The sequence below is a fragment of the Ovis aries genome, chromosome 2, assembly GCF_016772045.2.
Source record: "Ovis aries strain OAR_USU_Benz2616 breed Rambouillet chromosome 2, ARS-UI_Ramb_v3.0, whole genome shotgun sequence".
NCBI classification, from domain to species: domain Eukaryota; kingdom Metazoa; phylum Chordata; class Mammalia; order Artiodactyla; family Bovidae; genus Ovis; species Ovis aries.
The window spans coordinates 11,141,412-11,153,451 of NC_056055.1; the positions used below are offsets into that span (position 1 = coordinate 11,141,412).

General features: G+C 39.4%; 1 protein-coding gene across 1 annotated transcript in view; it reads right to left on the minus strand.

Moving 5' to 3' along the window:
* Positions 1 to 218: 218 nt before the first annotated feature.
* Positions 219 to 12,040, minus strand: part of HSDL2 (hydroxysteroid dehydrogenase like 2) — a 57,574-nt gene continuing 45,752 nt past the window's right edge. The window contains exons 9-11 of the mRNA XM_004004010.5: positions 11,063 to 11,212; positions 7,500 to 7,628; positions 219 to 941 (exon numbers count right to left, since the gene is read on the minus strand). Coding sequence (XP_004004059.2) covers positions 829 to 941; positions 7,500 to 7,628; positions 11,063 to 11,212 — 392 coding nt within the window. The 3' untranslated portion in view covers positions 219 to 828. The remainder of the gene's footprint in view (positions 942 to 7,499; positions 7,629 to 11,062; positions 11,213 to 12,040) is intronic.

Here is a 12,040-nt window from a genome sequence, read left to right on the forward strand (position 1 = left end):
CAAAAGTACTGGAGTGGGGTGACATTGCCTCTCCACGAATGGATTATGACCCACCCTAAAAGCCTGGTTTTAATTTAATCACTTGTTTAAATTCCTCCAAACACAGTCACATTCTAAGATTCTCAGGGTTAGGACTTCAGTATTTGAAGGGGGCATACCATTCAGCCCGTAACCATCTATTTTAATATTATCATTTCAAAACACTGTGACCAAGTGCATGCTTCTGGAAAGAAATTATTTTATTTTAGGATATCTTTACATAATTTAAAATAGGATCTATACTGCAATTAGTTGAATTATATCAATAATATTTTCCTATAGGTAACTTACATTTAGAAAGGTAGTCAACAAAATGAAAAAATGTTTTTGTTTAATTCATATTCACAAACAGTATTTATTAAGTAGTCTATTATATGATTTCTCTGAAAATGCACTATAAAAGATCTTTTTTAAAACAAATTTTTAAACCTAAAATATCATTAGTATACAATCCTAAACTGAAAATTTTAAAACAGACTAGTCTCATTTTACATGGGAAGAAGATATGAAAAGAGTTATTGTTACTGCCTGACCCTAACTGATCACCAATAATACTTTTCCTAGCAGATGATGGTATATGAGATACAGGACCACTTAATGATGCTTATGTTTGGTTGGGTAGCTGTTTTAATTACAATTTCAAATCTTATAGATACAGAAATTCTATTTTTTTTTTTTCCAGAACAAGCATATCCTTGTAATATAATGGGGGTGAAAAGAAACATTCAATTTTAACTGTTGAGCCCTTTTACTTTTCGAGCTTAGCAGTCAACATATTTTCTTTTCTCTTTATAGCTTGGAGTTCATCTGATTCATTAGCTTCTCCAATTTGATTGCCAGGGCCATGTTTCCTTTAATCTTCAATTTTCCTGACATGAATGCCATTGTTGGTTTTAGTTTCCCTAAAATGAGAAAATGAGAGAAGAAAAAGCAGCATTAATGCCCTTAGGGATATACCACTTCAAGAACATGCATTATAAAAAAGAATTTCTGAGTTCTATAAAGCTCTAAAGCACAGAAATTTCTTTTATACCAATTTTTTTTATCAGTGTCTTGGGAATCCTAACTCCTTGATTTAGATTTTAACAGTATCTTATAACAGATAATATAAAAACAACAATCAACAAAAGATGTCAAAAAGCTGAAGATGCAACATGTATATGTTAGTTACACAACACTGAAGAATAGATGGCCCTCAAATAAGTTGTAGTAAACAAATACTATTTTAATTAATTTTTCAACCTTTGTAGATCATTAAAACTCTTAATATTTCGAGTTTAGATTCAAAAACTCAAATGGCATAAATGAGTATAACCTTTTTAAGAAATGACAGTAAGAGTATAGATACAAAGTATGTCTCAACAGTATTTTAACCACAGAAATGCCAGAATATACAATGGTGAGCATTAAAACAGAATTGTAGCTAGTAATAACATAATAAATAGGAGCTCCTGGAGGGAGAGAACTTTGCTTTTGTTTGCTGCTTTCACTTCTGGGTCTTTTCACTGTTAGGCTTCAGCTAAAAAACTGCACCTTGCTCTCTCACTCTCTAGTAAAACCCACCATACACAGCTTCCAATCAGCTTTACAGAGCTTTGCCTGTGAAGATGAATGGACATCAAATGGAGATAAATATCTTTGATATATATATATAGATCACTCCAAACCAAAAACAGATGAAAGCAATTTGGGGGAAACAGAGACTGCAGGTGAAGGTAAAATGGAAAAGAAGTAAATAAACAAAATTCATGTCCTCATTGATAAGAGAAGCTGTAATAATGTATCAAGAACTGGATGCTGGAAGAAAGGGTCGGGGAGGAGCAGAAGCCCTGGAAAGGGAGAAAAAGAGGAGGGGATGAAATGCAGGCGAGAAAAGAGGAAGGAAAGGAAGGGGGAGAAGCAGGCGAAAGGGAACAGAATCGGGTAGAGTGAGGAAGAAGAAGGGGACAATAAGAACAAGAGAGAAACTGAGAAAATGTGAGTGAACTCTTGGAAATTAAGATTTTGATATATCAACAATATTAAAATATAATAAAAGGAGACACTTGCAATCTTCTTCTGGTCACAGCAGCCAATCTCTTTACTGCAGTACTCCTCCCACTACTAAATAAGCCTCTCTCCACAAACTAGTACCCCCCATACACACAATAATCTTTTCAAATGAAGTCTCTCCTTTCTGTATACATATATATGTAAAGTGAAAGTCGCTCAGTCATGTCCGGCTATTTGCAACCCCACAGACTATGCAGTCCATGGAATTCTCTAGGCCAGAATATTGGAGTGGATAGCCTTTCCCTTGGGGATCTTCCCAACCCAGGGATCGAAACCAGGTCAACCACACTGCAGGCTGATTCTCTACCAGCTGAGCCACAAGGGAAGCCCAAGAAGACTGGAGTGGGTAGCCTATCGCTTCTCCAGTGGATCTTCCCAACCCAGGAATCTAACTAGGGTCTTCTGCATTGCAGGCGGATTCTTTACCAACTGAGCTATCTACAGATATATATGTATATAAATGTAAAGGAATACAAAGGAAAGTATAAGAAGGCCCTAAATGTGAGGTGTTTACATCGGAGATTTAATATTTCCTTCAGAATGTGAGAAGTGAGAAAACTGAGAACTAACAAAGAAATAATATAAGATACATTCCCAAAGAGCCCATCAACTATCCAGGCAGATGAATGAAAAATGACCAGACCAGTTAGGATCATTGTGAAGTTTCAGAACACTACAGAGAAAGAGACCGTTTTGATTCCAAAACTTTCAGAAAGAGGAGTTGATACAAAAGATTAAGAATAAAGAATAATAACAAATCCTCCATGGTAATCTTAGAAAATGGAGCAATGACTTCAAAATTCTAAGGGAAGATGAATTTCAAGCAGGAAATCTCTACCCAGAAAATAATCAATTCCACTCTTAGGAATCAACCCAACAGAAATGAAAATATATATCTATACAAATAGGTATATGACAATATTCACAGCAGCATTATTCATAATAACCAAAAACTGTTTGAAAGTGAAAGTCGCTCAGTCTTGTCTGACTCTTTGCAACCCCATGGACTATACAGTCCATGGAATTCTCCAGCCCAGAATATTGGAGTGGGTAGCCTTTTCCTTCTCCAGGGGAATCTTCCCAATCCAGGGATTGAACTCAGGTCTCCTGCATTGCAGGCTGATTCTTTACCAGCTGAGCCACAAGGGAAGCCCAAGAATACTGGAGCGGGTGGCCTATCCCTTCTCCAGCAGATCTTCCTGACCCTGGAATAGAACTGGGGTCTCCTGCATTGCAGACAGATTCTTTACCAACTGAGCTATGAGGGAAGCTATTTAAAACAACTCAAATGCCTGCCAGCCAGTGAGTGGATAAGTATGAGCTATACCCATATAATGGAATATTATTTAGCAATGAAAAGGAACTGAACTATTGATACATGCTACAACATGATGGATGAAATAAAAGAAAATGAAAGACTATATTGTTTAATTTCATTTATATGAAATGTTCAGAAACAGCAAATCTATAAACAGCAAGTCAGTGTGGGCTGGCTGGGCAGTAAAGAGGAACTGACTGCAAAGAGACAGACAATTTTGGAGGGAGTTACAGAAATGTCCTCAAACTGGATTATAAGTGATGTTGTACAACCCTATAAATTTACTAAAAATCATATACACTTACAGTGAGTGGATTTTATGGTATGTAAGTTACACTTTAACAAAACTGTTTTGAAAAATACTGCTGCTGCTGCTAAGTCGCATCAGTCATGTCCAACTCTGTGCGACCCCATAGACGGCAGCCCACAAGGCTCCCCTATCCGTGGGATTCTCCTGGCAAGAACACTGGAGTGGGTTGCCATTTCCTTCTCCAATGCGTGAAAGTGAAGTCGCTCAGTCGTGTCTGACCCTCAGCGACCCCATGGACTACAGCCTACCAGGCTCCTCCATCCATGGGATTTTCCAGGCAAGAGTACTGGAGTGGGCTGCCATTGCCTTCTCCAGAAAAATACTGGTAGTAAGCACAATTTTATATGTATGAGTGTGTGTGTGTGTGTATGCGTGTGTGTGTGTGTGTGTGTGTATTTCTCCTCCCAAAATACTAATCAGGTAAATCTTGTACAATTTATTTTCTTTCTGTTATAATGTTTTGGAGAAGGTAATGGCACCCCACTCCAGTACTTTTGCCTGGAAAATCCCACGGACGGAGGAGCCTGGTAGGCTGCAGTCCATGGGGTCGCCAGGAGTCAGACACGACTGAGCGACTTCACTTTCACTTTTCACTTTCATACATTGGAGAAGGAAATGGCAGCCCACTCCAGTGTTCTTGCTTGGAGAATCCCAGGAACGGGGGAGCCTGGTGGGCTGCCGTCTATGGGGTTGCACAGAGTCGGACACGACTGAAGTGACTTAGCAGCAGTAGCAGCAGTATAATGTTTTACCATACAGTGGCCTCTACTGGCCAAAAGGAGAGATTTTTGATATTAATAACACATTCACTATATAGATTAGGTCACAGACATGGCTATGGTTTCTTAAAGGAGAATGCTTAGGATATGAGAACTAAATTGCACCAGTTCAAAGGAGAGTAGATGGGATAAAGAGTAAGAATGAAAAGACATAAGAAACAGAAACGAAGCTTACTGTTCCCAATCTGAACTGCTACTACAAATCTTGTAAGAAAAAACAAAAAATATATGTATATATAAATTACTCATTTAGCTGAATGACCTCCCCCAGTCAATCCAGGGGCATATTCACAGAAAAACATAAATGTAAAGTTCATTGTTACAAGTTTATTCTACATAAATAAAATGTAAATTAAAGAGGTCACTGGATTCTTTCTCCTCCGAAGGGCAAAATACCATGATTTAGAAGAGCAAGAGCTTGGGAGTTAGCTTGGATTCTAATCCTAACTCCAACATTGACTCACCTACCAAGTGACTCTGTATTTATTATTTAATTCATCAATAACTCAGCCTTTCTTTTTATAAAATGGAGAAAATCTTGTATCTCAAGCCATTATTGGGAACATTGCTTAACTCAACAGTAATCATATACATGTGAACTATAACTAGTTGTGAAATGACAATAATATTTTTTTAATTTTTAAAGATTTTTAAGTTCAAAATATATTTATAAGGTTCAAAATCTCCAAACATTTATTGAGCATCCAAAGCACTGTGTTTAAGCCCTATAGGGAAACAGATTTTGAAATACTAAACAAACACTAAAGAAACCATTAAAAATGATTACAAAGATAACTCTTTGTTAACATTAAAAGATGTTATAATGTAATAAGTGAAAAAGGTTACCAAACAATGCTATAATCATGTTTTTATAAGCACACATACATATTTATATACATTCAAAATATATATATAGGCTTCCCTGGTGGCTCAGAGGTTAAAGCATCTGCCTCTAATGCAGGAGACCTGGGTTCGATCCCTGGGTCGGGAAGATCCCCTGGAGAAGGAAACGGCAACCCACTCCAGGATTCTTGCCTGGAGAATCCCATGGCAATCCCAAGGAGGAGCCTGGTGTGCTACATACAGTCCATGGGGTTGCAAAGAGTCGGACACGACTGAGCAACTTAACTTCTAACTTCTACTATATATATATATATATATTATATTTATAACATATCTACTATATAGATTAGGTCACAGACATGGCTATGGTTTCTCAAAGGAGAATGCATTTAAACCAAACATATTTTGCTTAAACTTTAAACTAAAAATCAACTGATGGTCATTCTTCAGTAGTACAAAAAAAATATTTTTATTTACTTTCCTTATTCCTAAGCATATTTTCTAATTTTTGAACCACGAATATTTAGCATTACTGTTTAAAAAATGGAGGGCGGGGAGCAGATGTTGAAGAAACCTCAATCATCAGTAACATCATACACATCAAACACAAACTGGCTCTGATAGTATGTAGTCCATGAGCATCCCGGGCTAGAAATGGAAAACGAGACTTACACAGCACAGAGCACATTCTGACTGATCTTCAGTTTATGAAGGTTAAAAGAGAACAAAGAATAACATTCATAACTTAAATGAATCTTTAGGATCTTGAGGTTAAAATATTATACTTTTGTTTAAAGTGCTACTATTTCAGTATTTGAGCTGGTGGCTCAGATGGTAAAGAGTCTGCCTGAAATACAGGAGACCCATGTTCAATCCCTGGGTCTTCCTAGGTTCAAACCCAGGAAGATCCCCTGGAGAAATGGCAACCCACTCCAGTATTCTTGCCTGGAAAATCCCATGGATGGAGGAGCCTGGCAGGCTACGTACCATGGGGTTGCAAAGAGTAAGACACAACTGGGCAACTTCACTCTATAAGTACATGTGTTAATTAACTACCCATCTGGAGTTGTGTTGCAGAGTAGAAAACAGAAAAGATTACCCTAACATTTTTCTAGTACAATTAAAGATACATAGGCAGAATAGAAAATGATGTACAAGCTTCTCTTGGTTATGGATTCCTCAGAAACAGGGTCACTGGGCCATGGGATATGGCTACATTTTCCTATTACAGTAGCTGGCAAGATTGAAGCATGATCTTACTCTCTATAGATGAGCTGCAGCTAAGTTCAGCACCTCCAGTTTCCAAGCTGTTATTGGAAATGGTATCTTAGTCCAACTGGCAGAAATGAAGTCTACCTAGGAGTTCTTCTGATTTATCTCTCGGTTCCCAATACTGTCTTATTAGCTTTTCAGTCATGCAAAAAGAGTATTTTGACATCTGTGCCCCGTTGTTGGATTAATTTGAAGGGTCAGTAGAGGTAACGGTAAGAATCACCTTTCCAAAACTATGTACTCTTCAATAAATAGTCACTAAGACTGCACTGCTACAACATGTTTGAGTCTTGATTATTTGAAAACGGATAAAGCAAAATGTAAAGCAGAATATTAAAAAGCAGAGACATTACTTTATTGACAAAGGTCCGTATAGTCAAAGCTATGGTCTTTCCAGTAGTCATGTATGGATGTGAGAGTTGGATTATAAAGAAAGCTGATCACCAAAGAATCGATGCTTTTGAACTGTGGTGTTGGAGAAGACTCTCAAGAGAGAGTCCCTTGGACTACAAAGAGATCAAACCAGTCAATCATAAAGGAAAGCAATGCTGAATATTCTTTGGAAGGACTGATGCTGAAGCTGAAACTCCAATACTTTAGCCACCTGATGTGAAGAACTGACTCATTAGAAAAGACCTTGATGCTGGGAAAGATTGAAGGCAGGAGGAGAAGGGGACAACAGAGGATAAGATGGTTGGATGGCATCACCGACGTGATGGACATGAGTTTGAGCAAGCTCCGGGAGCTGGCAATGGACAGGGAAGCCTGGCATGCTGCAGTCCATGGGGTCGAAAGAGTTGGGACATGACTGAGTGACTGAACTGAAAGCAAAATGTTGGAACAAAATTTTTCTTGAGCAGTCAACGAGCAAAATTTAAAAACTCACCTGAAAACATTTTTACAAAATCATCAGTAGACATACTCATTACCACATCTGCCTGATCAGAAGGCTCTCCATATCCAACATTACCACCCTTGCTTTTAAGATCAAGAAACCATGTTCCACCATCTTCACCTGCACAGAAAACAAAGATAGAAATAAATGTCAATGAAGCTCTGTTCTTCTTAATAACTGTACAGTTAGAATAATCATACGTAATGCTGTTACCCAGGCTGAAATTCCCAGGCCTCTATAAAACTCAATATTTAAGAACTTATTATGTGCCAGGCACTAGGCTAGGCTCTGAAGACTCTGCAATAACATGGTTCATACAAAAGACAAAATGGAGGGCAATGTGGAGTCAGGAAAGTCCAGCCAAAGCAGAGATTTAAAAGGTAGGTAAGAATTTGCTAGAAGAGGAACTGGAAAAGTACAGAAGATAGAAAGACAGTGGATGGTGGCCTCAGATGAACTCATAAGGCAGTCCCTGTCTTTATTCTACGGGATATGCCATGGAAGGAGAATGGCATTAGGTTTGCACTTTACATAGATCACCCTAACAGCAGTGTAGAGAATACTATGTTGGAGAGGGATAAAGAGGATGCAGAGGGACTTCCCCGATGGTCCAGTGGTAAAGAATCTGCCTGCCAAGGCAGGGGACACGGGTTCAATCCCTGGTCTGGGAAGATTCCACGTGCTGCAGGGCAACTAAGCCCATGAGCCGCTACTACTGAAGCCTGCCTGCGCTAGAGCCCGTGCTCCACAACCAGAGAAGCCACCGCAGCCAGGAGGCCACGCACCGTAACTAGAGGAGAGCCCCCACTCGGCACAACTGGAGAAAGGCTGTGTGCGACAGCGAAGACCCAGTGCAGTCATACGTGAATAAACAGAGGATGCAGGGGCCAATTTAGGAAGGGACTGGGGTTGTTCAGGAGCCTGAGGATCTATGCCTGGGCCAGGATCACAGCAGGGAACATGGGTAAAAGTTGGCATACGTGAGTGAGAACTTACTAAAGCAGGACCACAGAATTAGGTGACGGATTGCACATGAAGAGGGAAAGGTAGGGAGGGTGCAGAAGAATGATTTACTTTGCTAGATTTTGGCTTGGGAAGCTGGATAAATAATGGTGGGGTTTTGTTTTGTTTTGTTTTCTGAGAGAGGACTATTGAAGAGTAGATTTAACAAGTAGTACCAAAGGCGGGTATTGGGAATGATGAATTATTACGAACATTTTCAGACTGAGGCATCTTTGTGATAGCTGGGTGAAAATGTCACATGAAGTCTGACCACGCTGGAGAGATACATAAGGAACCAGCTCTGATGGTCACTGAAGCCATGTGAGTGCTTGGGGTTTTCCTAGACAAAGTCTGTAGAATACAGAGTTCCAAGACAGTGACCTGAAGAACATCAACATTTAAGAAAAGGATGGAGAAGCATCTAGCACAGGAGACTGACAAGGCATGATGACAGACAGAGAAGAAAAGCAAACGGACATTTCCAGAAGGAAAGTGTGGTCAACAGTATCCAATGCTGCAGAGTGGTGACAAGGCAAGAATGGCAAATGCCCACTGGTGACACAGAAGTCACTGAGGACTCTGGTGAGAGCAAATTCAGTGGGATGGAGGAAAATGACACCAGAGCAGAGAGAACTGTACGTGAAAATAAGTTTGGCTCTGATAGGGAGAAGAAAGATGGGAGTGGGCAGTGTGATTGGAAGGGTTATTACTGCTATATATTTTTTTAAAGATAGAATAGACTTTGGGAATGTTAAAAAGCCACTGGGAAGGAGGCTTCAGGACAAATAGGTGGAAGAGACAGCACATATTCCTGAAGGAGGCCACAGAAAATGGGATCTAGAATTTTGCTACTCCAACTGTGATCCATGAACTGCAATACTGTCATCACGTCAGAAATGCAGACTTCAGACCCTACCTCATACCTACTGAATCAGATTCTGCATTTTAGCATGCCCTGTGGGAAGATCAGTACGGATCTTAAAGCTTAAGATGCACACATCTGGAGCTGAGCTCAGACCTCCTGGGAGGGGAAGATGAGAGGTTTATCGGTTTGGTATCAGATGGCAGGAAGCTAAATAAATTCCTATCTGTTGGCTTCCCTTATCTCTGTGAAAGAGGAGGTGGGATTATCTGCAGAAATGTGCAGGAAAGTGGTAAAGGGAGAGAGAGGAGATTTGAAGAGCACCGGAAGGTTTAAAATAGTCACTGAGGCAAGAAGCTGACTATGGAAACAATGAATTCTGATGTGCTGCTTAGACCCCAGGTGGAGAGGGCCAATGATGGATTTTTATTGGTACAGATCCACTGGTGCTGTGACTCCCCTCCCCACATTTTCCCAGCAAGACTTGGCAGCCTGGACTCAAGCGCAGAGCAGGTAGACAGTCTGATCATCCAGGACTAGGATTTTGACAGTCGGTGACACAAGCAGTAGGTGAGGAAGTTTAGGACATAGGCAAGACAGTGACTGAAGCAATGGACTATGGGTTCTAGGGAAAGGAAGTAAAAACAAGAAGATGCAGATGGATTAAGATAAAGTAGAAGTGATAAAGGATAAAAGAATTGGTAATGTCAAAGTTTGTGTGCAATGGGACTGTGGTAGCTAATTCTTAAAACTATCATTAACATGTATTAAAACTGTACTGAGAAGAAAAATATTGAGAGATTTTAAAAGCTGACTGCATTCAGACTGATCAGAATAATCTCAATAATTAAAAAACAGCAAGAGAGTTCCCTGGCAGTCCAGTGGTTAGGACTCAGTGCTTATCACTGCTGTGGGCTCAGGTTAAGTCCTTTGTCAGGAAAGTAAAATCCCACAAGCCATATGTGGTGCAGCCAAAAAGAGAAAAAAAAAAAAAGGCAAGGTGCCCATGGTTAATAAATTACTGTATTATACTACCTGTCTTCTAAATAAGATTTTCTCTCAATATCATACACCAAGATGTTAACACTGGAAGTATCCATAAGGAAATTTTATTTTACATATATCCATATGTACTGATATTAACTTAAAAATACAAATCAGAAGAACTACAAAAACACGTAGCAAACAAGTGTATCACTTATATGTGGAACTACCAGTTTAAAACAAGTAGATATAATTATAGGTTGACATATAGGAACCCCAACATAACCACAAATCCAAAGCTTTGATGTTGGTGGTTTAGTTGCTAAGTCATGTCTGATTCTTGCAATCCCATGGACTGTGCCTGCCAGGCTCCTCTGCCCATGGGATTCTCCAGGCAAAAATACTGGAGAGGGTTGCCATTTCTTTCTCTGGGGGATCTTCCCAACCCAGAAATCGAACCCGGGTCTCCTGCATTGCAGGCAGATGATTTACCAACTGAGCTTTGATAGACGCACAAAACCCAAAAAGAAAACACAAAAATACAAATCAGTAGTTATCTGCTCTTCTTAAACGTCTACATTCTAGGGTAAAGGTTCTGGATATAGCCATCTATCCAGGTGATTACTAGTAGAAGCTAATATACTTTTATAGAAAACACCCTACTTTTTTTCAATAAAAGCTACAGATTACCAGAAGTAACCCTTACCTGAGAGTTCAAACTGATAGATGGCTTGAGTGGCTTTAACAACGTCATCACTGAGTGAGTCCTTAACAATTCTGAATGTTTCTTCCACAGCTCCAGAACGTGGTTTTGGTGGTAGCTGCATCTTCTCTTCTTTCAATTCTGGAACAGCACCTATAAAATGTTATTGATGTAAGTGCTTTAAGGCCCAGGCAATGTAAGGTCCCACACAAAATTAACTAATTAGCAGAACAGACTTGCTACCATTTGACCAGAATGACCTTAAATATGTTCAGTGTCGTCTTAAAAGCACAAATCAAACATATGGAATAACAACCAAACACATCAATTATATTGCAAATGTAAATGGTTTATACTCTTCAAGTAAAAAGCTCTCAAGATTAGGTTAAAAAAATTCCAAACAATACAGTGTTTATAGTAAATAGATCTAAACAAACTACTGGAGTTTTAGTGGTAACAATCACTCCTTTATCATCGCCTCTGAGTGCTAAAACCAAATGAGCAAAGAACACCGTGGAGTCAGAAAGATGGAGATCAGAATATCACTATATAAATTAGTGGAACTGAACTGGAAACTGCAGCTTGAATCAACAGCCAAGTGAACTCCTCAACAATTTTACCTCTAAATTAAACGTATTCACCTAGTCTCTTCAGCACTGGGTTGGGAAGATCCCCTGGAGAAGGGAAAGGCTACCCACTCCAGTACTCTGGCCTGGAGAATTCCATGGACTGTATAGTCCATGGGGTAGCAAAGAGTTAGACATGACTGATCAACATTCACTTTCACTTCATCCCTGGATTGAACCTGCCTCCTCCTTTCAGGGAATGGAAATGCCTCTTTAAGTAAAAATCATGTAAAGACTGAGAATAGCCTACTCTGAAAGAAAGAAGGCTCAAAATGTCTTAAGTCACACAAACTCATTACTTTTCCCAATTTCAATCCAATTGGTCCCTCCCACTTAATGCAGAGAGAGATCAAAC